General features: G+C 38.8%; 3 protein-coding genes across 4 annotated transcripts in view; 1 reads left to right on the forward strand and 2 right to left on the reverse strand.

The window, feature by feature from the left end:
• The window catches only part of LOC130233944 (interleukin-6 receptor subunit beta), a 22,867-nt gene extending 14,903 nt beyond the window's left edge, over positions 1 to 7,964 (forward strand). The window contains exons 12-17 of the mRNA XM_056464213.1: positions 992 to 1,090; positions 1,170 to 1,310; positions 1,645 to 1,785; positions 2,491 to 2,575; positions 4,914 to 4,995; positions 6,120 to 7,964. Of these exons, the coding sequence (XP_056320188.1) occupies positions 992 to 1,090; positions 1,170 to 1,310; positions 1,645 to 1,785; positions 2,491 to 2,575; positions 4,914 to 4,995; positions 6,120 to 6,374 (803 nt within the window). The 3' untranslated portion in view covers positions 6,375 to 7,964. The remainder of the gene's footprint in view (positions 1 to 991; positions 1,091 to 1,169; positions 1,311 to 1,644; positions 1,786 to 2,490; positions 2,576 to 4,913; positions 4,996 to 6,119) is intronic.
• Positions 1 to 25,340, reverse strand: part of lrrc2 (leucine rich repeat containing 2) — a 148,010-nt gene that overhangs the window by 79,840 nt on the left and 42,830 nt on the right. The window lies entirely within an intron of this gene.
• nudt12 (nudix (nucleoside diphosphate linked moiety X)-type motif 12) lies at positions 10,671 to 24,637 on the reverse strand. 2 transcript variants are annotated; one of them, XM_056464215.1, is made up of 8 exons: positions 24,559 to 24,637; positions 20,714 to 20,918; positions 18,768 to 19,056; positions 17,290 to 17,509; positions 14,800 to 14,967; positions 14,179 to 14,292; positions 12,185 to 12,384; positions 10,671 to 11,142 (listed from the first exon to the last, which is right to left on the reverse strand). In XM_056464215.1, exons 2-8 carry the CDS (start codon positions 20,911 to 20,913, stop codon positions 11,032 to 11,034), a joined length of 1,302 nt encoding a protein of 433 aa, XP_056320190.1. In that variant the 5' UTR covers positions 20,914 to 20,918; positions 24,559 to 24,637; the 3' UTR covers positions 10,671 to 11,031. The 2 variants fall into 2 exon arrangements, with proteins under 2 accessions (XP_056320190.1, XP_056320191.1); XM_056464216.1 differs by having other exon boundaries at positions 20,714 to 20,915; positions 24,559 to 24,632.

Below are 25,340 nucleotides of genomic sequence, written 5' to 3' on the forward strand. Positions count from 1 at the left end.
TTAAGAACACTGTTTAAATCACTCACTCCTGTCCTCAATCTGGCAACCTGCGCTTGCGTTTGTTTTGATCCAGGAGTGCAATACCTAGTTCAACCACTGGGTGTCAAACTTACACACTGCACCTTTAAAAAAGATTATTGATAATAGCTCATTTTGGAATAAAATAAGAAAAATAAGGTAACAATTTAGTCAATTATGTGAGTTTGTGTTTAAATATGATCAAATCAAAATATGATCAATCAGTGTGTGCTTAAAATGGTTCAAAATGAATAGGGTGTGTGCTTAAAGATGCCATATACTGCATTGGGTTAAATAATTCAGTTGTTTTCTGATATCTACATAGTAGGTTTATGGCGTTTGGTATATTTTTGTGTATTTGTATCTTATATTTTGTATGTCTTTTGGCTGAGATGTTAAACCGAGGTCCTGACTTTCTGTGCTCATTCATAATCCCATGGCACTTCTGGTAAAAAGTGGGGGTGTAACCCCGGTGTCCTGACCAAACTCCCTCCATCAGCCCTTACCCATCATGCCCTCCCCATCCACCGTCTCTCCACTCCACCTATAGCTGGTGTGTGGTGAAGCTCTGGCGCTGTTGTCCTGTGGCTGCCGTCGCATCATCCAAGTGGAGCTGCACACTAGTGTTGGTGTGGAGAGACCCCCCTCATGATTGTGAAGCGCTTTATGTGCATAACCATACACAATGTGCTATATAAACACACATTACGTTTTGTTCACGAGATCTGTTGTGGATAAAGACTGAACTATAATTTAACTCAACCAAAGAGACTTATAGAGATGTGTTGTGCTGTATTTTTGCACTATAATGTCAAAGAAAACAGAGTCAGAAATGAATATCAGCCTCTCTGAAACATAAACTTATTTATTAATAATTCAGCCCCCCGGATTTCTGAGATATGCATGCCTTGAATTGCAATTGTTTCTTCTAGAACTGACGTGTGTGTGTGTGTGTGTGTGTGTGTGTTTTCAGACATCAGATGGCAGCAGGTTTACAGCATCAGTGTGTTTCCAGTGTGTGAGCGTGTCTGCGGGCCTCCGTCCTCTATCTCTGCTGATCTGCAGCATGGTGGTAAATCACCATCACACACACACAAGCTGTGTCTGTCAGTGGTGAGTGTGGTTGTTAATGTGTGTAAGTGTGTGTGCAGCTCTTCTAGATCTTCAGCTGCTGTCAGTGGTCAGCGTGTCCAGCTCTTCAGTGTGTGTGCAGTGGTTGTGGCAGCAGATGAACAGCAGTGTTAATGTTCTTCAGTATCGGCTGGAGCTCAGCGGCCCACAGGACACACACAGTGAGTGCTTCAGTGTTATTCTTCTATTATTATTCCCTCCAGAACTGTCTTGAGCATCTTTCTGGGCTCACGTCTCCAAAAACCACCGCGTTCACCTTGTTCATTACGTTTGGTCTTCTGAGGCGCAGCTCATTTATTAGAGGAGAACAAACACCACAGTGGAGAATCCCAACAGTGCAGCAAACTACACCTCTCTCAGTGATATCTGTGCAGGAGCTGAGGAGGTGATGCTCTCCTGTGCAGCACTGATGGAGATGCTGCTTTATACACTGATGATTTATGAATATTACAGCTTTGTGCATAAATCTGATGGAAACTGTGTCTGTTCTCTCAGCGGTGTCGGTGTTTCCTGATCAGAAGCAGCACTGGTTCCTCAATCTTCAGCCAAACACACAGTACTCCGTCTACATCCGTGCAGAAACTACAGCTGTGAACTTCACTAGGGCCAGTCTGGACATCCACACACTCCTGCTGGGTGAGATAAGCCATCCACAACCACTCACACAGATCAGACTCCATCAGATTAAACCACTATATACAGCTGAAGAATTATTCACCCTCCTGTGTTTTCCGTCTTCAAATATTTCCCAAATGATGCTGAACAGACTCAAGTTCTCACAGTATTTCCTCTAATATTTGTTCTTCTGCAGAAAGTCTTATTTGTTTTATTTGGGCTAGAATAAAAGCAGTTTTTAATAGTTTTAAACTCATTTTAAGGTCAATATTATTAGCCCCCTTCAGCAATATTAGTTTTGGATTGTCTCCAGAATAAACCACTGTTATACAATGACTTGCCTAATTACCCTAACTTTACCCTAATTACCCTAGTGAAGCCTTTAAATGTCCAGTAGGCGGGGCTCTCTCCCCTGATGACACGTACAAAGGGAGAATGTCAATCAAAGTGTTTCTGCAGACTGTTTTTATCAAGTCTGATTATAAAAAATATAATATATTTACCAATAGAGGCTGGATATATTCACACACTGCTGACACACAACTGGACTTAAACCCTGCATAAACAGGGGAAACCAGCAGCAATCAAGAATCAAAAAAATGTGATTATAATGGAAGTCAATAGAGCAAAAACAGCACCAACATCACCAAAGGAGAGTCAATCTGAACAATACACTCGAGGGTTATTATGAAATGGTCAAATGACTCCTTATATATTGATCTGCAGATTATGATGATGTGCTGCGGTTTGCTGTACCGCTGCTGCTGCTGATCCTCATCTGTGGGATTTTCTCTGTGTTCACCAGGAGCATGTAAGATCATCACATACACTGAAAATACAACACAGAATACACTGAAACTGCTATATGTAGTGTCTTAAAGGGCACCTATAATGAAAATCACCTTCTGTAAGCTGTTTGGACAGAAGTGTGTGTAGGATAGTGTGTCCACAGTCATATTGGGTGGGGTGATATAAACACAATAACTCTCTTTTTTTTTCCTGATGTTAAAATAGGATCTAAATCCCACCCATTTTGAGGCCGACCGCAACATGATGTAGGAGTGCAGTTTCCCCGCCCACTGAATTGATTGACAGCTGCATATTAACATGTCTCCGTAGTAACGCGCATAATCATATCCACAAGACAGGACGTGCACAAAGAAACCGAGATTAAAAGATCTGTTCAGCTCTCTGTGATCATCAATCATCATCAAATGTGCTCAAGAGTGAGTTTTACAAGTTTATAACAGAGCATGTGTGTAATGAATTACAGCGATTTTACCGTCTTTACTTTATCGCCACAGCTGCATGTCAGTACAGTTATAAAAGACGCTTCAATCCCGGTTTGTGGACGTTAAAACTGGTTTATTTTGTACATTAACATAACGGATATTCATACAGCAGTGGATATAAACCTGTATCCTGTCACATTTGCCGTGCAATAACAGTGCAATGTTAAATGCATGCACTGTATGTGTGTGTGTGTGCGTAAGTGAACTTTGTAATAACGTGTGTGACTCATCGCTGCTATTCCACATCAAATCCATCAAATAATCACTGGGACAGTTCTTACTGTAGTATTTCTCCCAAATGTTACGTGAGATCTGCTTCTTCATGTCTGTCGCTGTGCTCTTGAGGCACACTCTGACAGGCACGTGGAAACGGTGGGCAGGGAGAACCAGCATTAAAGGCACAGGCCACAAAAACAGCTACAGTGTGTTCAGAGCAGAAAATCCGATATTCTGAAAGGTCTAATCAATAATCTGATGAGTGTTTTGAGCTGAAACTTTACAGACACATTCTGGAGATGCAAAAGACTGGTCTTAAATCTTGAAAAAGGGTTGAAATAGGTGTCCTTTAAAATATATTCAGTAATGATCAGGATGATTGGTAGTACCTGGATGAGCCTGTGCTATTAGTTTCAGGTCCTGTGAAATTTAAATAATGGTTTATTAGATGTTAACATCAGTATGTTAGCTCTAAGTAATCTAGTGTCTCCAAAACCATAACAAAATTTGCTGTTAGAAGATCTAAACCTGATATAAACATCTAAAGTTTGCAGTTTGTCTCATTCATTCATTCATTCATTCATTTTCTTTTCGGCTTAGTCCCTTTATTAATCTGGGGTCGCCACAGTGGAATGAACCGCCAACTCATCCAGCATTTTTTTTTATGCAGCGGATGCCCTTCCAACTGCAACCCATCACTGGGAAACATACACACTCATTCACTACGAACAATTTAGCCTACCCAATTGACCTGTATCGCATGTCTTTGGACTGTGGGGGAAACCGGAGCAGCCGGAGGAAACCCACGCGAACACAGGGAGAACATGCAAACTCCACACAGAAACGCCTACTGACCCAGCCGAGACTCGAACCAGCGACCTTCTTGCTGTGAGGCAACAGCACTACCTACTGCACCACTGCGTTGCCTTGCAGTTTGTCTCTTCAAATCTTCTGACCAATCAAATGCTCTCTAGTGTCTGACATGCCCCGCCCCCTTCTTCTTATTTGCATTTCATTTGATGCGCTCGATTTCAACCACACTAACTGGCAGAAACATCCAACACTATTGGTTGTTTTTCAAAAAGAGGAGGAGCTACTCTATGCCCCGCCCTCTCTTCGTGTTTCAGTTGAGGTTACATCAAATATCCAACGAAGAACGCACATTTCAAAGCATATCACTCGTTATTTATTGTATAACATAATTTAGAATGTCATGATCAACCCATCAGAATCCAGTATTCCTGAATTTAGAGAGTGGTGCAGTTCATTCATTCATTCATTTGCCTTCAGCTTAGTCCCTTTATTCATCAGGGGTCACCACGGCAGAATGAACCACCGACTATTCCAGTATATGTTTTACACAGCGGATGCCCTTCCAGCTGCAACCAAGTACTGGGAAACACACACACACACACACACACACACACTCATACACTACGGCCAATTTAGCTCATCAATTCCGGAGCACCCGGAGGAAACCCATGCCAACACGGGGAGAACATGCAAACTCCACACAGAGACGCCAATTGACCTAGCTGAGACTCGAACCAGCGACCTTCTTGCTGTTAGGCCACAGTGCTGACCACTGAGCCACCGTGCCGCTGAGTGATGTAATAATCTCTGTTCTTGTGTTGTTCACAGATGCAGGCAGTATTTATTCCCGGTAATCTCCAATCCGCGCTGCAGTCTGATTGGTCGGTGGCTCCTCAGCCCTCATCTGCAGGTCAGTCTCACACTGCTTTATTGATCATTGATTATTGTATTTTTATTCTTTATTAAAACACATCCCAGGTGAACGCTGAGGTGATGTTTACATGTCGATTTGTATCGTCACTTCAGCTGTGTGTGTGTGTTTGTTTATCTATGTGTTTGTATGTTTGTGTACATGTATGTGTATATGTATGTGCGTTTGGGTGTATGTGCATTTGTTTGTATGTGTATGTGTGTGTGTCTGTGTCTTTGTGTATGTGCGTTTGTGTGTGTGTATGTTTGTGTGTGTATATCTGCATTTTTCTTCGTGTTTGTGTGTGTTTGTTTTTTTATGGTTGTGTGTGTCTGTATATGTGTGTTTGTGGGTGTGTTTATATTTGTGTGTATATATATATATATGTGCGTTTGTCTTTCTGTGTATGTGTGTGTATGGTTGTGTGTGCATGTGTATATGTGTGTTTGTTTGTGTGTGTGGTTGTATGTATGTGTGTTGTGTGTGTCTGTGTATATGCGTGTTTGTGAGTGTGTTTATATTTGTGTGTATATATGTGTGCGTTGTTTATGGATGTGTGTTTTTGTGTGCGCATTTGTCTGTGTTTGTGTGTATGTGTGTGTGTTTATGTTTGTGCGTGTATGTGTGTGTTTATACGTGTCTGTGCATTTGTTTGTGTTTATATTTGTGTATACGTGTATTTGTTTGTGTGTGTGTTTATGTTTGTGTGTGGTTGTAGGTGTGTCTGTGTATATGTGTGTTTATATTTGTGTGTGTGTGTGTGTGTGTGTGTGTGTTTGTTTGTTTGTTTGTGCGCGTGTGTATAAATACATATATATGTGAGTTTGTCTATGTGTGTGTTTGTTTGTGTGCGGTTGTGTGTGTGTATTTGTGTGTATATGTGCATTTGTCTTTGTGTGTATTTGTTTGTGTCTGTGGTTGTATGTATGTGCGTTTGTCTTTGTGTGTGTGTGTGTGTGTGTGTGTGTGTGTTTGTTTGTGTATGTATGCCTGCATTTATGTGTATTTGTAAACATTTATGTCTTTGTATGTGTGTTTTGTGTGTGTGTGTGTGTGTGTGTGTGTGTGTGTGTGTGTGTGTGTGTGTGTGTGTGTGTGTGTGTGTGCGCGCGCTCCTCACACAGGCTGAGGCTGAGGTGTGTGTGCTGATGGAGAGTGTGTTCCTGATGGAGCAGCAGATGGAGAAGAGCGTCCTGCAGCTCCTACAAGAGCCTGATGAAGATCTGAGCTCTTCAGAATCCTGCGCTGATGAAGGTACCGCTCTGTGGAGAGGAAACCCAGACACACACACTCCCTCCAGCCTGCCCGAGTACGTCCATCTACCCGTAATGCCCGATCACACACACTACGTTCACAATGGCCAGATTCCTGCCGTCTGACAGGAACATCACACTCAAAACACACACACACATCAACATGTGTTCAGTCTAAATGAAGAGTCTCAAAGGCAGTTCATGCAGGATCCCACAACTAAATAATACATGTGCCAAAGTCTAAATGTGTTTGGATTATAAACCACTCCTCAGTGCATATCAAAAAATATATTATAGATATATTCATGAACTGTATATCATCTAATATTACAAACATACAGCAAAATTATTCAGCATGCACTACAAAATGCTTTTCTGTTTGAGTTTAAATACCTATAATAAAAATAAACATAAATAAAGAAGCATTTAAAAAAATATAGTCTTGCTTTCTGAAATAATGAGTCCAAATTAAGTGGGTTTTTATCTAAAACAAGCAAAATAATCTGACAGTGGGGTCAGCTAAAAACTTACTTCAAACCAAAAAGAAAGGAGATTTTTCTTCCCCCATTGGCAGATTATTGTGCTGGTTTTAAGGAAAGCTCACTTAATTTTGACTCTGAAAACAAGCCTGTTTTAGAAAATGTTTCTTCACTCAGGAATTTTTAGATATTTGGACAAAAAAAAGACAATCTTTAAGTTAGAAAAGCATTTTAGCAGTGTGCATATCAATGATCTCGCCAAAAACATAAATGACAATAAATATATGTATTAATATTTCTTTACATTAATAAAGTATACACACAAATATACAGATGTACACTCAAAGGCCACTTTATTAGGTACACCTTACTAGTACCAGGTTGTTCCCCTTTTTACCTTCAGAACTGCCTTAATCCTTCATGGCAGAGATTCAAGCTCCTGGAAATATTCCTCAGAGATTTTGCTCCATATTGACATGATAGCATCACACAGTTGCTGCAGATTTGTCGGCTGCACATCCATGATGCCAATCTCCCGTTCCACCACATCCCAAAGGTGCTCTATTGGATTGTAACGAGTGCTTATTTGAGTTACTGTTGCCTTTCTATCAGCTGGAACCAGTCTGGCCATTCTCTTCTGAACTCAGAACTGCCGCTCACTGGATATTTCCTCTTTGTCGGACCATTCTCTGTAAACCCTAGAGATGGTTGTGCGTGAAAATCCCAGTAGATCAGCAGTTTCTGAAATACTCAGATCAGCCCGTCTGGGAACAACAACCATGTCACGTTCAGTCACTTAAATCCCCTTTCTTCCCCATTCTGATGCTCACTTTGACCTGCAGCAGATCGTCTTGACCATGTCTACATGCCTAAATGCAGTGAGCTGCTGCCATGTGATTGGCTGATTAGAAATTTGCGATAACGAGCAGATGGACAGGTGTACCTAATAAAGTGTCCGGTGAGTGTACAGAAAACATTTGCAGTAATCCACAAAAAAATCTCCTACATTTATGATTTTTCCGTAATAATATCTCAAAATTCCTAAATTAAAATAATTAAGCAAGATCACTTACTTAAATAGCATAAAACATAATCGCTCACTTAAAATGACAGAAGAACTGAAAGTTGCTAAAATGCATGGAACAAAAGCAAATAGGCAATACAAATAAAATGAATTAAAAATACAATTTAATACATTTCTAAAACTTCAGCGATTATGCTTTTTATCTAGTTATCGGGGGACATATATATATATATATATATATATATATATATATATATATATATATACTTTTTTTTTTTTTTTCCCGGTAAATAACAAACAGTGATGATTGATGAGGGGTCTGTAAAATGTTGGCAAAAACAGATTAAGAAGCATCTCAGATGTTGGCAAAAACAGATTAAGAAGCATCTCAGAACCGTTTCTCTAAGTAATGAGTGTTGAATTCAGAGATGAGCCGAATGATGAAATATGTGTGTTATGTTATATTTTACAGTTACGGTATTGTGTAATATCGCGCAGTCATGCTGTTTCCTGTTTGCAACAGTCATGTATGAAGCAGAATGAGCCTTTAACACATTAAATAAATACATATTATTGGAATGTTAATGTTCACATGCATTGTTTAGGGATTGTGTTGAAAGGAGAAACCAAAATATCATTTAAACTCATGTTTATTTGTAGAAAGTTTTTTACAATTATACAATAGTTGTCAACAAAATGGCAGTGTTTCTATCTGGAAATATTCTGTGTATCAGTAATGTCCATATGAAAGTATAATAAATCTAGAATATAACATGTCTGCAGAGCATTTATTTCCTATTCAAACATATTTACATTTCTACTAATAATGAGCTTGTAATGATTCCAGACATACAGAATTAACTATAATATCACAATATAAGAATATAAAAGGCATATTCAGGATTTTGAGTTCTGTTAATGCACGGTCGTCTATAATCTAGTTGATGCCGATTAAATCATTTTGATTAATAATAAAATAATAATAATGAATTCATCTTTGTATAGACTGCACATGTTCACTTCAGCTTAAAGTCAGTCTTGTTCCAGTACTAATATCTGAATATTCTTAGACCAAGATTAACTTCATCGAGAGAGAGGAAACAAACATATTTTAGATGTTAATTCTTCGTAAATGCCTATATGATTAGAGTTTGTGCTGGAAATGTGATAAGAAAAATCTGTGTTTATTTTTCTGCCCACTCTGACAGATAAATCTTCTTCAATATTTGCACCCACTTTCATTTCTATATTGAGTTAAAAGTCCACATTACATCAAAATGTATGGTTCTTTTGCTAGCGCACATTGTTAGTCTCAAAGTGAATAATTAGTCTGAAAACCAATCCACTGAACTGTTTTGTTAATCCTTACTCAAATCAGGGTGTCTTAAAAAGTCTTACATTAAAAAACAATATTTTAGGCCTACATTTACTGAAATATTGTGTTGTGAGTCTTCCAATCACACGTGTCCAATCACCAGCAATCTCTCTCTCAATAGAACTTTCACCAAAATATTTTAACTGTCTTCCTTACAATCACATTTTAACAGTTCTCCATGTATTTCTACCTATCTGCTGAGAACACTGACCTGGATAATAATGTTGTGCAGACATTTAGTTTACACTCAATTCTGATGTCCAGATTACAGCCCATTCACACGAGGCTTCAGCTTCAACGCTTCCCATTCACTTTGAATATGTGCCGAACTGCATTGTGGATCCGTCGGCGCTGCTTCAGTGGTGTTGCTCGCTGCAGAAGTTGGGACTTGCTCAACTTTAAGCGCCGACGGAAGCGTGAGCCAATCAGATCGCTGTATGCAAATACACCAGCTCAGACAGTGGCCTATTGCTGACTAATTTCATTGGCTGACGCTGCTATGACAATCGCAAACACTCAAAAAATCAAAGTTTAAAGGAGCAGTTTCATTCAGAACTGCTGCGCTACAGCTGTCATCTAGCCAAGATTCATTTAAAAGCATAAAATCAAGGCAATTTGTGTTGATAAAATCATTGACTAAAAGTAACTTATTGTTAAAATCCTGTAAAATGTACCTTTTTTTGTCATAAAAAATTTAAAATTGGAATTTTTAAGGATAAAGATTGAAATTTTAGCTTCTCCTGTTTAAAATGATATATGACACCTGATGCTGACTGCTAAAATAAGTTAGAGAAAACTAAAAGTGCAAGCATCTTGGCCATCTACATTGTCAGTAAATAGAATGTGCCAGTTTTTCAGTGAAAAACACCTTGAATAACATTGGAATAATTTGCTCAGGGAATGGTGGATGTAGACAAAATTTACTTTGGAAGTATAAAACATCATAGCATTTATTTCTAAAGAGAAAAAAAAGAAACTTCAAGAGGTTTTGTTTGAAATAACTAGAAAATGGCACTTTTTTAAAATCATTTTTTCTTCAAATTCTGGAAAATGTTCTGTCTGTTCACTTGTTTTTGGACCAAAACGTCTTTTAGACTGGACCTTTAAATGATACAGATTGACGCTTCAGGTTCTCCTGTTTAAAATAATATATGACACCTGAGGCTGACTGCTAAAATAAAAATAAAACTGCTTTAAAAACATAATAATATAGGCCCATTAGGTGCCCACAAAATAGCTCTGGGTCTTTAAGGGTTAAGTGATCGGATGTTTAAAGTGCTAACTTAACAGTTTTAGCTGTTTTCCCTACAGTAGTCTCAGATTTACATTTAATAGACACCAGATTTGAATGATTTACTATACAGCCTGAAGAAGCTTTTGGTTTTCTGTCACGTAATACAACACATATATGTGTAGGGAAAGCTACAGGCACACTGTTTTCCTGCTTGTTTTGTAAACATTTGATAAAGACACTTATTTAAGCAGACCCCCGACACACATCACTGAGAGTGAAACAAAATTCCATTGGCCCAAACAGTCAGAAATGAGTGTTTAGTGTTTATTTTATTCATGATGATCTTAAAAATGGCTTAAATTTGACCTGAAACCTGCAGAAATCCTATAAATCTGCCCATTTGCTCTGGAACTGCAGTGCTTCTCTGATGATTCTGATTGGACGAAATACGCTAAGCCACACCCTCCAACCATTAGTTTGCTGTGAGTGAAAGATGAGAGGTGGAGCTCAAAAATAAACCCTGCCCCCTACTCAATATTCACTTTCAGTTGTAAACATGTCATCGTACAGAAACAAAAGAGCTTGGTTTATGCAGACCTTGGGAAGGGATCTGGAATATACTGGAAAACAAGACGAAAGGTCACGCTTGTGAAGCGTCGGAGAGTCTGAGTTCAGAGGTTTGCGTTGAATCCAATCCAGTGTTTGATGAGCTGGTGAGCGACGGCCTGCTGCGGTGGCATAATAAATGCAGCGTGTTTGTGTTTGAGCAGCGCGTCGATGACCTGCGGGACACACACACACACACACACATGAACAACTCTGATGGTCATAATATACACTTGTTTAAGAGCAGGTCAAAAGGCAGGGTGAGTACTCCATCAGGAGCTGTTCATTCTGGAAGCAGTGTTGGGTAATGTTACTATTAAAAGTAATGCATTACAATCTGAAGCCCAAAGGTGTAGATTTGCTTTTAAATTGGTGGAGACCTAATTTAACTCAACATCACTTCCATTCATGAATTCTCTTGCGGTGCATTATGGGATAGCGTAGCGTCCATTGGATATGCAATTCAAAATCTCATCTGAAGTAGTAGGTGTTTCTCGCATACTATGGATTCGGACATACTACTCGGCTCACGTACTGTGTAGTAGGGAAGTATTCGATTTCAGATGCAGCCCATACTTTTATGTTTTCTTTACGTTTTGCGTCAGGACACACACACATGGCAGTTATCAGGGATTTGACGACAAACAAATGGGAATGGATTCAATCGAGAGAGCAGATTTTAGGTGTCTAATCTGTGTCTAATCCAAGTCTAAGCTTTAATCCAGTACCTCAGAGTTTGTCACGGGGTCATGAATGAAATGTTAGTAAAGGAAATGTCAGCGGTGGTCTGTTGCTGGAGAATGTGTACCTGCCGTTGTCTGTTTGCACACGTAGTGAAATTAACTGCAGGTGAACTTTAAAAATAAAACGTCCAAAATTACATATGGTGGCTTGACGAACACCAACTGTTGATGAAACGCCAGAGGAAACTAGCGTTGAATACTGATTAAGTGACGTGAATATGCTATAACATGTAAAACAAGAACAAGAAAGGAACATTTAAACAGCAACTCATGTAAACACCTTCATCATATTACTGCCTTATTCAGATTATGGCAAATGATTCCATTACCGATGTCCTTGTAAAAGTAGTCAATGAGTGATCTGATCTTTGCTGACCTGCTGGCGTGTGAACCAGCGTTCCCCCTCCAGCTCCTGGTGATCCACACTGATGTGGATGTGTGCATATATGTATATGTCTGTGCTTGTGATGCTGACCTGCTGACGTGTGAACCAGCGCGCCTCCTCCAGCTCCTGCTGATCCACACTGATGTCTGTGGTCAGAGCGACGCAGTGGCAGCCGATCATCAGGCAGGAGGGCATCGGCCAGGGCTGACTGCACACATACTGGACCACAGACACCTGAACACCGCTCTCCTCCTGCACCTCACGCCGCACCGCAGCCTCCACACACTCGCCTACACGTACACACGCACGCACACAGCAGACAAACAGTCAATAACATATGAAGATCTTGACTATATAGATTAAATTAGTCTAATACTGATTTGGCCATCAGCCAAACCAGTATGAACAAAAATCCTTTAGCTTAACTAATTTGAAAAATAAACACTTTCGACTGATACCGGTTTGAACAAAAAACCTTCAACCGATAACAAATTGAACAAAATACCTTTAACAATACCAATTTAAACAAAAATCCTTTGACTGATACCGATTTGAACAAAATACCTTTGAAAGATACCGAATTAAACAAAACACCTTCGACCGATACCGATCTGAATAAAAAAAAAAACTTTTAACCGATACCGATTTGAATAAAAAAACACTTTAGACCGATACCGGTTTGAACAAAACACGTTTGACCGATACCAAATAAAATATCTTTGACCGATATCAATTTGGACAAAAAACCTTCGACCAATACCGATTTTTAAAACAAAAACACCTCTGACCGATACCGTTTTGAACAAAAACCTTCGACTGATACCAAAAAAAAAAAAAAAAAAAAAAAAAACACTTTTGACCGATACCGGTTTCAACAAAACACCTTCGACCGATTTAACAAAATATCTTTGATGGATATCGATTTGAACAAAATACCTCTGAAAGATACCGATTTGAACAAAATACCTTCAACCAATACCGATCTAAAAAAAAAATATTTGACCGATACCGTTTTGAACAAAATACCTTCGACCGATACTGATTTAAAAAAAAACAACACTTTCGACCGATACCGGTTTCAACAAAACACCTTCGACCGATTTAACAAAATATATTTGATGGATTTCGATTTGAACAAAATAACCTTTGACCGATACCGATTTGAACAAAATACCTTCAACCGATACCGATCTATACAAAATAATAATTGAGCAATACCAGTTCGATACCAGATACCAATTCGAACAAAAACCTTTGACCGATAACGAATTGAACAAAATACCTTCGACCGATTGAACAAAAACATCTTCGACCGATCTCGAAGGTATAAACAAAATACCTTCAACCGATACCGGTCTAAACAAAATAATATTTGACCGATACCAGTTTGACCAAGAAACCTTTGACAGATACCGGTTTGAACAAAAAACCTTTGACCGATATCGATTTAAATAAAAACCACATTTGACTGATACCGCTTAAAAAAAAAACACTTTCGACCGATACCAGTTTGAACAAAACAGCTTTGACCGATACCAATTTAAACAAAATACCTTCCACGATACTGAATTGAACAAAATACCTTCGACTGATATCAGTCTAAACAAACTGATATTCCACCAATACTGATTTGAACAAAAAAACTTTTGACTGATACAGATTTTAACAAAAAAAAAAACTTTGACCGATACCGATTTCAACAAAATACCTTCGACCAAAACCGTTTTGAACAAAAAACCTTCGACCGATACAAAAAAAATTGACCAATAAGAAACCGATACCAATTTGAGCAAAAAAACCTTCAACTGATACTAATTTTTAAAAAACCTCTGAACCAGTACAATTTTTTTTTAAAACCTTCGATCAAAACAGATTTGAACAAAAAAAACTTCAACCAATACTGAATCGAACAAAAAACCTTTGACCGATACCCCAAAAATTCTGCCCAAGACTTTTGTACAAAAACCATTCAGGCCAGTACCGATTTAAAGAAAAACAACAACAAAAAAAACCTTCTGCCGATGCCAAAATCCCTTCAGTGCTAATAGACCACTGGATGCGTCTCTCATCTGTGTTTGATGTACCTGGCTCTATGAAGCCAGCGAGGCAGGAGAACATCCCAGGGGGAAAGATCTTCTTGCGTCCCATCAGACACTGATTCCCATCGGGGTGAATGACCAGCATGATCACTACTGGATCTGGAGGAGCAAAACTCAACCTTTATTTACACTGCAATAAACGCCGTTCTTATGTAGAGCTTTCGTCTCGCTTCTAGTCCAAAAATCGAAATATTCTTAAATCAAGAAGCATTTTCTGGACAAGCGAAAATAATGAGTCAATATTAGGTGAGTTTTTCCTTAAATCAAGCAAAATAATCTGACTATGGCGGAAGAAATCTTGAAATCTGTTTATTTTACTTCCCTATTAGAAGATTATTTTCCTTATTTAAGAGAACAACTCACTTAATTTTGACTAATTTCTGAAAAACTACAAGTAAAATAAAAACTACAAGTAAGAAACGCATGTGTTGCAGTGAATAAAGCACTTTTCTTAGGAGCAACAGGTGTTTCACCAAACTGCTGTACAGGTATGAGCTCAAAACAATCTACATAATATTAAAAATAATGAAGCATCAAGAAATAGGATAAATAGTGTGTGAAATCTCTTATTCTCTTCCACTTTTAGATCATATCGCGTTTACTTGCCCACTCTGGGGTAACAGGTGTTGTAGACGCCCTGCAGACTCCGACAGCCTGCTCTCAAACAGGTTCTCTTGTATCCGCCGTCCTCCACTCGAGTGTCGCTGCCACACGTCGGGCAGAAACGGTAGCGGCTGTGCCACGCAAGAACAGATCTGGCCTGAGCCACCACTCCTGGAGGACAAGAAGAATATACACCATCACTGAGAAGGTATGAACTGTTTATTATTAGTGCAAGGCAAACATTTATCGACATTAATCACATCCAAACGTTTCTGACATCATTTAAGAGCACGCTGGGTATATTCATGATCAGTGGTGTAGTCCTAAAAAAAAGGTGGTGTACTATTACCCACCCAATTCAAATTTTAAAAGTAGGCAAAGAAACGAGGAATGTCAATGTTTCTTTGATTCGATAGCTTATAGCGTACACAAAAAACGCAAAATGTAAACGGCCCCTTAAGCAGCTACGCTTCTCTTCACATTCAGAAGCTACCTTCACTCCAGATCCTGCACAAAAATACAATTTAGGTTGCGTTTACACTAATACGTTTGAGTTTTAAGGCAGTGTTTTGGAATGAAAATGATCCGCATCCACACTAGCGTTTCTGAACAGCTCTCCGTCCACACTACACCGCTGAAAACGCACATCACGTGACTACACACACACACACACACACACACACACACACACACACACACACACACACACACACACACACACACACACACACACACACACACACACACATACACACACACACACACACATACTCTGGCATGCACGGCAGCATATCTACCCAGTGCTCGTCAGACTGTTCATCACTGATCTCCTGCTGGATCGTTTATTCCTGTTTATGTAAAGCACTTTGAATTGCCACTGTGTATGAAGTGTGCTGTAGAAATAAACTTGCCTTGGATCTAATCTCACTATATTTGTTAACCGTGATATTTATTTCATCTTGTTGTCTCTATCTAACCACATATTCTGACTTTGGTCTTTTGAATCTAAGTATAAAATATGATTGTTCTCAGGTAAGGTGTTGTAGCTGAGCGCAGAGATAAGTTAATATATTAATGAATGTAACCGTGTACACTGATTCTGCATATTGACTGATTGCTTGCCTTTACTTTCTATAATTTATACACTTATTGTGCGTTATACTGTTATAATGCCCATTATTGATTAATAAACTGATATTCCGCACAAGAGTCGGGGTGTGTTTCGTATTTTCAATGAAAATGAAAGGAGGCAGTGATGTTATAGGCTGTTTTGTTATGCATACAGTGAAGATGACGCTCATATAAATGCGTAGCTACACAGCGCCTCAACATTTTTCAACCCAGGCTCATTCTGAAAACGTAGTCCTGTGGACGTTTCTGGAGACCGCAAAATACGTCCCGGGTGGGACGTACTTTTGCAGTTTTTGGTTTTCGCGAATCCGCAAGAGGCTGCTGTGTGCGCCTTTTTGGCTTCTCAGATGTCTCCCGCGTGTGTCGTTCGCGCCCGCGCTGTTCTTGCGTGAACCCACCAGAGGCCGCTGTCGAACGAACATCTGTCTGTCCGACTGGCTGAATGATTGACTGGGCGACCGGCCAATCGGACGGCCGACCCACCGTCCTCCTTCCCCGAACCTAACCAATTTTACTGATAGATGACCTGCCCACCCTAAACCCAACCAACGATTTACAAAAGCCGTCCGGAAAAAGAAAAGCCCTCGTCTGATTTTTATTTATTTATTTTTTTTACCACGTTTTCGGATTTCACTACATTCTCACCCTGTTATCTTCGCTTTATTTCTTAGATTCTGTTTTAGTCTCTTCCCCGGACTCGAATTCTCTTGTCGTCATGGTCAGCTCCTCTCTGCGTCTCGAGTCCGCCGACGCACAGGACGGGCTAACCAGACAAACTGGTTGCGGCGGGAAAGGCCTCCACACGAAGGTAAGCGGTCAGCCGGCGAGCGCTAAAAGGAACAGCGTCATACCGCCCCGCAGTGTTCACTTCAAAAAAGAAATGCAGCCATACGTACCTCCGGCTACATAATTTGCGGTCTCCAGAAACGTCCTCAGGACTACCTTTTCAGAATGAGCCTGGGTTGACATTTTTGGTGTCTGTTATGTTGCAAAATGAAAACAAGTAGTTCCTTTAATCATGTTAACATTTTAAAGTGAAACAGCATAGCCTGCAGAGTGATGTGAATGAGGTTATACAGTACACTGTTCCCTTTCAATATTATCCCGACGTGTCCTCGGGAGTTTGTGTTCCATATCAAACTTAAGAAGTCTGAACTTAAAAGGAGAGGATGCAGGACTGAACTGTGTGTAGGCTACTTAATATTGAGGGAAAAGCCCCAATCAGATAGGAGAATAAATATCTGATCCATTTTACAGCAGCTTAAGTCAGTGGATGTTTTCACCCTTGAACTTAACGAAAGGGTATTAAATGTGAACGGTACACAAGAGTTAAATCACATTAGTATATTAGCGTAGTCTGACCTGCGTCCTCATCGCTCATGGTCAGCAGTCCAGGCATCGCGGGCTGCAGGAAGAAACACTCTCCCTCCAGTGTTTCCAGTAAATCAGTGGGCTCGTCTTCAGTGCTGACAGCAAACCAGGCCACCTCCTTCTTCTGGACCCCCAGAAACACCAACAGCGTGTGCTCATGTGTGAGCAGTTTCTGCAGCGCTGGTGCTCTCAGCCGACACACACTCGACTTCTGCCGGGGATCAGAATTTCTTGCTTCGATTAATTTCCAGCTAGGCTTTTATTGTCATTTTAATCATATACAGTTAGTACACAGCGGGAAATTGCTTTTGCTTAGATTTTCTTGACTTGTTTCTAGTCTAAATATCTCTCTTAAAGGGTCACGAAACACCAGAACACATTTTGTGAGATGTTGACAGTCATATATGTGTCTCACACTGCTAAAAACAGTATTACGACACATATATTTAATTAACAAGTGAAAATTGGTTGTTTTTGATTGTTCGGAGCAAATTTGTTCTTCCGGTTTGAAATGAAATGTTAAAGCTGCTTCACGGAGATTAGATATACTTGTGTGTATTCCAGTGTGGAGAGTGGATGTCTGTACTGGCGAGTACAACATGACGTCTAGAAGTTATCAGCATTAAAAAGCATCGAGGAAGACTTCCAAGTCTTTCCAGACTGCCAATCAGCACGCTCTATTGTGCATGCCGTGCAGCTTCATTAATATGCATGATAGCGTCGAAGACTGTTTTTACCTGTTACAGACAGTAGAGAGACGCCACGTTGTGTTGCCAAACAAGTGGAAGAAGAAGAATTGTTTGGAGACATGGGTCGTCAGTGCTGCGTTTATTAATGTGCTACAACTTAGGTTTTGTTTTCATTTCCCGCTATGAGAGCACAGCTGGACTCACGTGTGGATTACAGTGCACGCCATAGCAATATGTCTGTAAGTAACGTGTTTTACCCGAGAGCTTTACTCATCTGGAAATGGTGAAATCCAGTAATGGTTTAATTAACTTTAATATTGATTTAATTTAATTAAATGATGAATTGGTTCATCTCAGTCATGTTTTGGTTTACTTCAGTGTTGATTTAAATGAATTTAGATTGAGTTCAGTTCAGTGATGGTTTGATTCAGTGTAATGATGACTTCTGTTCGATGTTGATTTGATTCTGTTCAGAGATGGTTTGATTCAGTTTAGCGTTGATTTGGTTTAATTCATTGTGGATTAGATTCAGACCAATAACGGTTTAATTAACTTTAATATTGATTTAATTTAATTACATGATGAATTGGTTCATCTCAGTCATGTTTTGGTTCACTTCAGTGTTGATTTGATTCAGTTCAATGCTGAATTATTTTAGTTTGATGTTTTGACTGACTTGAGTGTTGATTTGATTCAGTTTAATGATGATATAATTTAGAAGAGATTAAACAATAATAATTCATTAATTTACAGCCCTATCTAACACACACACACACACACCGTGTCTTGAGCTCCGCGGCGCACCAGTGGACACAGGTCATGGAAAACGATGAAGACGGTGTCTGGATCGGCCTGCTTTTCAGAGATCCAGGCTGAATCTGTGCGCTTCTCACTCTTTCTGTCCAGCATCTGCCTGTTGAAGTAGATGTCCAGCTCCTGAACGCCTCCGATGGGCAAATGATCCACATCTGGGGAACCGGACAGCAGACTGGCCACGTGACGGTGACCCCAAAACACCGCCACATCTCTGGCCGTCTGACCTGAGCCATTCTGTGCACTCGTATCACATCTGATGGAGAGGAGAAAACATCGGTTCAGTGCGGATTTGATTCAATTCATTGTAGATTTGATTTAAATAAAGTAATGATTTGATTCAGTGCAGTGATGATTTGATTCAGGTCAGTGTTGATTTAATTCAGTTCAGTTCTGATTTCATTCAATTTATTGTTAATTTGATGTAAATAAGTGATGGTTTGATTCAGTTTAATGGTGACTTCTGTTCAGTGACGGTTTGATTCAGTTCAGTGTTGATTTGACTCAGTTCATTGTGGATTTGATTCACTTTAATGTTGAATTAATTTAGTTCAGTATGGAAAAGATACATTTCAGTCATGTTTTGTTTCAATTCAGTGTTGTTTGATTCAACTCATTGTGAATTTGATTCAGTTCAGTGATGGTTTGATTCAGTTTAATGATGACTTCAGTTCGATGTTCATTTCATCCAGTTCAGTGTTGCTTTGGCTCAATTCATTGTGGATTTGACTCAGTTCAGTGCTGATTTGATTTAGTTTATTGTTGATTTAATTGAGTTCAGTGTGGAATAGATTAATTTGAGTCTATGTTTATTCAATTCAGTGTTGATTTGATTAAATTATTTGTGGATTTGACAGGCCACTGTTGATTTGTTAGAAGCTCGGTTATGATTTGATTCAGTTCAGTGTTGGATTGGTTCAGTTCAATCATGGATTGATTCAGTTCGTTGTTGATTTGATTCAGTTCAGTGTTGGTTTGATTCAGTTTAGTGTTGATTTGATCCAGTTTAATGTTGATTTAATTATTTTCAGTGTGGAATAGATTAGTTTCAGTCTATTTTGATTCAATTCAGTGTTGATTTCATTCAATTCTATGTGGATTTGATTCAGATCAGTGATGGTTTTATTCGGTTTAATGATGACTTCAGTTCGCTGTTGATTTGATTCAGTTCAGTAATGATGTGATTCCGTTTAGTCATGGTTTGATTTAGTTCAGTGTTGATTCAATTTCGTGTTGATTTGATATAAGCTCGGTCATGGTTTGAGTTAGTTCAGTGTTGATTTGGTTCAGTTCAATCATGGTTTTATTCAGTTCGTTGTTGATTTGATTCAGCTCAGTGTTGGTTTGATTCAGTTCAGTGTTGATTTGGTTCAATTCATTGTGGATTTGATTCAGTTCATTGTTGATTTGTTTCAGTTTAATGTTGATTTAATTGAGTTCAGTGTGGAATAGATTAGTTTCAGTCTATTTTGATTCAATTCAGTGTTGATTTGATTCAATTCATTGTGCATTTGATTCAGATCAGTGATGGTTTGATTCAGTTTAATGATTCAGTTGTGATTCAGTTTAGTCATGGTTTGATTTAGTTCAGTGTTGATTCAAATTTGTGTTGATTTGATTCAATTCTTTCAGTTTAGTTCAAAGTTGAATAATTCCTTTTTACTTCTGTTTTGAATTGATTCAGTGTTTATTTGATTCAGTTCATTGTAGATTTGACTGAGGTCATTGTTGATTTGATTTAGTTCAGCCATAATTTGATTCAGTTGAATCATTTTTGAAATTCGATAATGAAAAACTACATTTCAGCAAGCTCAATCTGAACTTAATTGATTCTTCAAATGAGTTCAGCTTGATCTCTAATGTTCTCCCCTGCCAGACTGATGTTACTCTGTGGATGGTGTTTGGCATCTCACCCGTTCTCCAGCAGGGCCTTGACCACCTCCTGGTGGCCGTGTCTGGCAGCCAGCATCAGTGCGCTCCAGCCCTTCTCTCCTCTCTGGTTCAGCAAATCTGAGGACTGATCTATCATGAGCATCAGCGTTTTCATGTCTCCTGTGGATGCTGCATCCAGAAACCGCTGGAGGAGATCAGACTTGACGCCCCAATCAGACATCACTGCTATAGAGCAGAGACAGAGGGATCAGACACAGACATCAGAAACTGCAGGAGATAAGATCAGACATCACTGCACAACGCTGGAGACAGAGAGATCAGACACTGCTGGAGATAAGATCAGACAGAGAGATCAGAAACTGCTGAAGATCAGATCAGACATCACTGCACAACACTGGAGACAGAAATTCTGTGAATTAAACTGCACAACCCAAAAGAAACAATGCTAGTCAAAAGGATAAGAGTCGGCTCACTATAGAAGAGACATGATTGGTGTTATTTTATTTGACATTTCAGCATTTATGAGGAGAAAGCTTATGGATGTGACAGATGTGGAATTGGCACTTTTGTGTGACTTTAATAAATCAAATCTTATTATTTGTAAACACTGATAGGGACATTTGTGAGTATTTTTATAGGCGGAAACACCAAAACTATAAAAATGCAAATTATTAAATTAAAAAAAAAGTCTGACACAAAGCATTATATTATTTTATGTTTAATTTTTTGTTTTTCTTTCTTCTTCTTTAAATTGTATTATGCAGATTGTAACCAGAGGAAACCCACGCCAACACAGGGAGAACATGCAAACTCCACACTGAAACACCAACTGACCCAGCCGGGACTTGAACCAGCGACCTTCTTGCTGTGAGACAAACGTTCTACCCACTGCGCCACTGTGCAGCCCTAATCATTAAATTAATAAACAAATTTTGCTCAAGTTTCAAGTTTTATTATATTTATTGTTTTCATAAGAAATATCTTTATAAGAAACTGAATTTTTAATTTAGTAAGTTTTAATATAAGATATTCAACATCAAACCAAAACATTTGAGTATTTGTGCATTCAAAAACAGGTGTTTTATCGATTCCTCCTCTATTTCACAAAAAGTACACGCAGAAGTCTCTAAAACAATTAACAACTTGTTTCACGGGATAAATTAAAGGAATTAGTTTATGTCTCTTCTTTAACTTTATTGGTGAGACAGTATTTCAGTAAGTTTCAAACTTTTTTCCGCTCAATCTGCTCAAATAAGGAATTCCAAAAAGGTTTGCATTTAGGCAACAGTGTGGTTCTGCATAACTTCTTTATGTAAAAGTTATTAAATGTATTGTCTATAATCTTCACACCATTGATACTGAACTGATTAGTGTGTAAAAGATAAGATTCAGAGGACATTTTAGATCTAAACTGTGCTCTTTGTTTTGTTTTTTGTTGTTTAGAAAAGAAGAAATGTACAGTATAAATCAGGAAGTAATCTGTAGGAGACTGGAATACAAGTACATACAATTACAAAGTGATAAGAACAATAAGTAATAATAAGTAACAGAAAGAGAGAAAAAGAACAAAATAAAGAAAGAGGAAGTACAAAATTAAATAAAAAACAAAGAAAATTAAAGACTAACTTACTGGAAGCATGATATTTTCATTAGTTTCTATTAACTTGCAGAATTTTGTTGCCAAATAAACGAATAGCTTTAAGCAAGGAATCAATTTCAATAAAGAAATGGGCAAATGAGGGACAGGATTTAAAGGGCACCTATGGTAAAAAATCTACTTTTCAAGCTGTTTGAGACATATGTGCATGTATGGTGTATAGATCGTCATATTGGGGTGATATAAACACACCCAGTGCTTTTTTTTCAATTTAACAACATAAAAAATGGTGGACCAATTGGAGCGGTTTTCAGACCGACCGCAACTTGATGTAGGAGAGCGGTCCCCCCCCGCTCACCAATATTGATTGACAGGCGCGTCATCATATCCTCAGTTTGTTGATTCACGTCCGCCATTTTCAGCGTGAGTCGAAGCGATATCACTAAAGGAACACGCTAGCTCTATTTTTAGATGCAAGGCTCATTGGGCTCAACACAAGATCAATATTCCCCACATTATCGCTCTAATCGGAATTATTGGTTGTATCTTTAGGTAGGTTTGCAAACATGTGTACTTCTCATTGAGTCTACCTTATACTTCAGCTGTTTGCATTTCTCGCGATCCCAGAAGCTCCCTGTGATCTTAACTAGCATGCGTTTTAGAATGCTAAACATCGGTTTCTATCAGGGTACACTCAAGTCGACGGCTGGGCGCCGCGGACCGCTGCAGAAACCTATGTTTAGAATTCAAAAATGCGTGGCGCGACGATTCGGGACACTTCATGTTTCTGCTGCGCCACAGAGAGTGTCTGGTGTGCCGTGTCGCGGCTTCGAGCGGCGCATCCGGTGCCTCAGTCAAAGTTAATTCAGTGTGCGTGGTTATTAGTTTCTGTGTACAAGCTTGGCACTTGAAACTAGCACACAGTTGGCTGTAAAACTGTACAAAGACACAAATGATTTTGTACTCTCTGATTGGTCTGTGTCCGAGTCGTACATGTAAGACTGAATGCTGATCCTCTCTCTCCTTCTCCTTCTCTCAGTCTGCCTGTCAGACTCTGTTGCAAACGCAGAGCGGGTGAGCTCATGGCTCCGCCCCCTTGTTACGTTGGGCGGGAAGCCGAAACTAATCTACATGTGAAGCAACACACCCCTAAATCAGCGAGCTGTGAACACGCCCCCAACATGACACTTTTTAACACATTATAATAAACAATCTGAACTGTGTTTTAAACTGAACCTAAACTGGCACACTCAGAAGAACCAGAATATTAATATTACATCAGAAAAAAGAGCTAAACTATGGGCCCTTTAAGAAATGTTTGTTTGTGGATAAAGAATTTCGCATATAATATAAAAAAGTGATATATATATTCTTCATTTTTATTATAGGGACTAGAATAATAACAAATAATATCTTTCAATTTAAAGATTTGTTTAGGTGATTGTGATTTATTCAAATAATTATATAGATCTGACCAAAACTCTTGTAGGATTTTACATGTAAAATAAACATGCGAGTCAAAGTTTCCTCATTTTCCTGACAGAAAGAACAAGTAATTGCAATATCAGTAAATCTTGAGATAAATGCATTGACCAGGTATATTTTGTGAAGAATTTTAAAATGAATTTCCTTTGATTTGTTTGGGATTACATATTTATATGGGAGAAGCCATGTTCTTTTCCAATCAATATCTTGTATTAACGCTGACCGATATGATTTCCCTCTTGGAGCAATTTGACTTTTTTGTTGGAGAATTGGAAGAATAAGTTTGTCGTTGCATTTCTTATCATATATACTAATACCTTATGATAATAATAATAATAATAATAATAATAATAATAATAATAAGGAGATTCTTTTATTTATATATGAAATATGTATTGTTGATAGATGTATTAATTCTTTTGGGAAAGCATTTACAATAATGTTAAATTTTTTAAATGGGATAGGAAATTGATGATTTTTTAAATAAATTGTTCATAAGTGAATAAGTTCTCCAAGTCATCAAATAAGGAAAATAAATGTAATATATCTCTGTCGTACCAATGAAAAAAAATAAGGATTTAACTTTAACTTTTTCTAAACGGGTGCTCAGCCAAACAGCAAACGGCGCATAAACATCATCAATAACGCGGCAGCTGCAAAGCTCCAAAACATAGCGATTTATTATCAATTAAAAAGGCCTAACACAAAGCGTGTACACCGGCTCTTCATCAGACAGTCTCTGATATACCATTTCCTAAATGTGCAGATAAAATAGTCACTCACCGAACGAGCTGTTTATGAATATGTAGTAAGTTGGACTTTAGTTCTGTTGTTTTGTAACGCGTCGCTCATTGATGACGCACTGAAGCGCCTCAAAGTGTCTTTCTGCGCAGGCGCGACATCTGCTGGACAGAAGAGCTATTTACAAACACAGTCTGTTTTTCAGTTAAGGCAGGGGTCGGGAATCTTTTCAGCAAAGAGCCATTTCTCATTTTTTTAATTAAATGCATTTTTAAAGAGCCATTTAGGGTGTGTGTATATAACAAAACCTTTGTTTATTTATAAACAAAACCTTTATTTATGTCCATGCACAAATATGACGCATCACAACCCTGCTGAAAAATCCAGCTTAAACAAGCCTAGGCTGCTTGGCTGGTTTTAGCTGGTCAACCAGCCTGGTTTTAGAGGGGTTTTGGCCATTTCCAGGCTGGTTTCCACCATTTCCAGCGTGGTCTTAGCTGGTCAGGCTGGAAAATGTCCAGCTAAAACCAGCTCGACCAGCCTAGCCAGGCTGGGAGCCCAGCCAAAACCAGCTATGTCCAGCTTAAACCAGGCTGGTCAAGGTGGTTTTAGCTGGTTTTAACTGGTCATTTTCCAGCCTGACCAGCTAAGACCACGCTGGAAATGGTGGAAACCAGCCTGGAAATGGCCAAAACCCCTCTAAAACCAGGCTGGTCAACCAGCTAAAACCAGCCAAGCAGCCTAGGCTGGTTTAAGATGGATTTTTCAGCAGGGATGTGTATGAAGACAGAACAATTTATAGATTATTTTCTTTTTGCCATGGT

This window comes from Danio aesculapii, chromosome 8 (assembly GCF_903798145.1).
Source record: "Danio aesculapii chromosome 8, fDanAes4.1, whole genome shotgun sequence".
Taxonomy (NCBI): domain Eukaryota; kingdom Metazoa; phylum Chordata; class Actinopteri; order Cypriniformes; family Danionidae; genus Danio; species Danio aesculapii.

Excerpts from the sequence above, each read along its gene's own strand:
- nudt12 (XM_056464215.1), bottom strand. The coding sequence starts at position 20,913 with ATGTCTGATTGGGGCGTCAAGTCTGATCTCCTCCAGCGGTTTCTGGAT. Across the intron at positions 14,968-17,289 it reads CATGAGCGATGAGGACGCAG|GAGTGGTGGCTCAGGCCAGA; the intron begins GTCAGACTACGC and ends CTTGTCCTCCAG. Across the intron at positions 14,293-14,799 it reads CACCTGTTACCCCAGAGTGG|ATCCAGTAGTGATCATGCTG; the intron begins GCAAGTAAACGC and ends TTGCTCCTCCAG.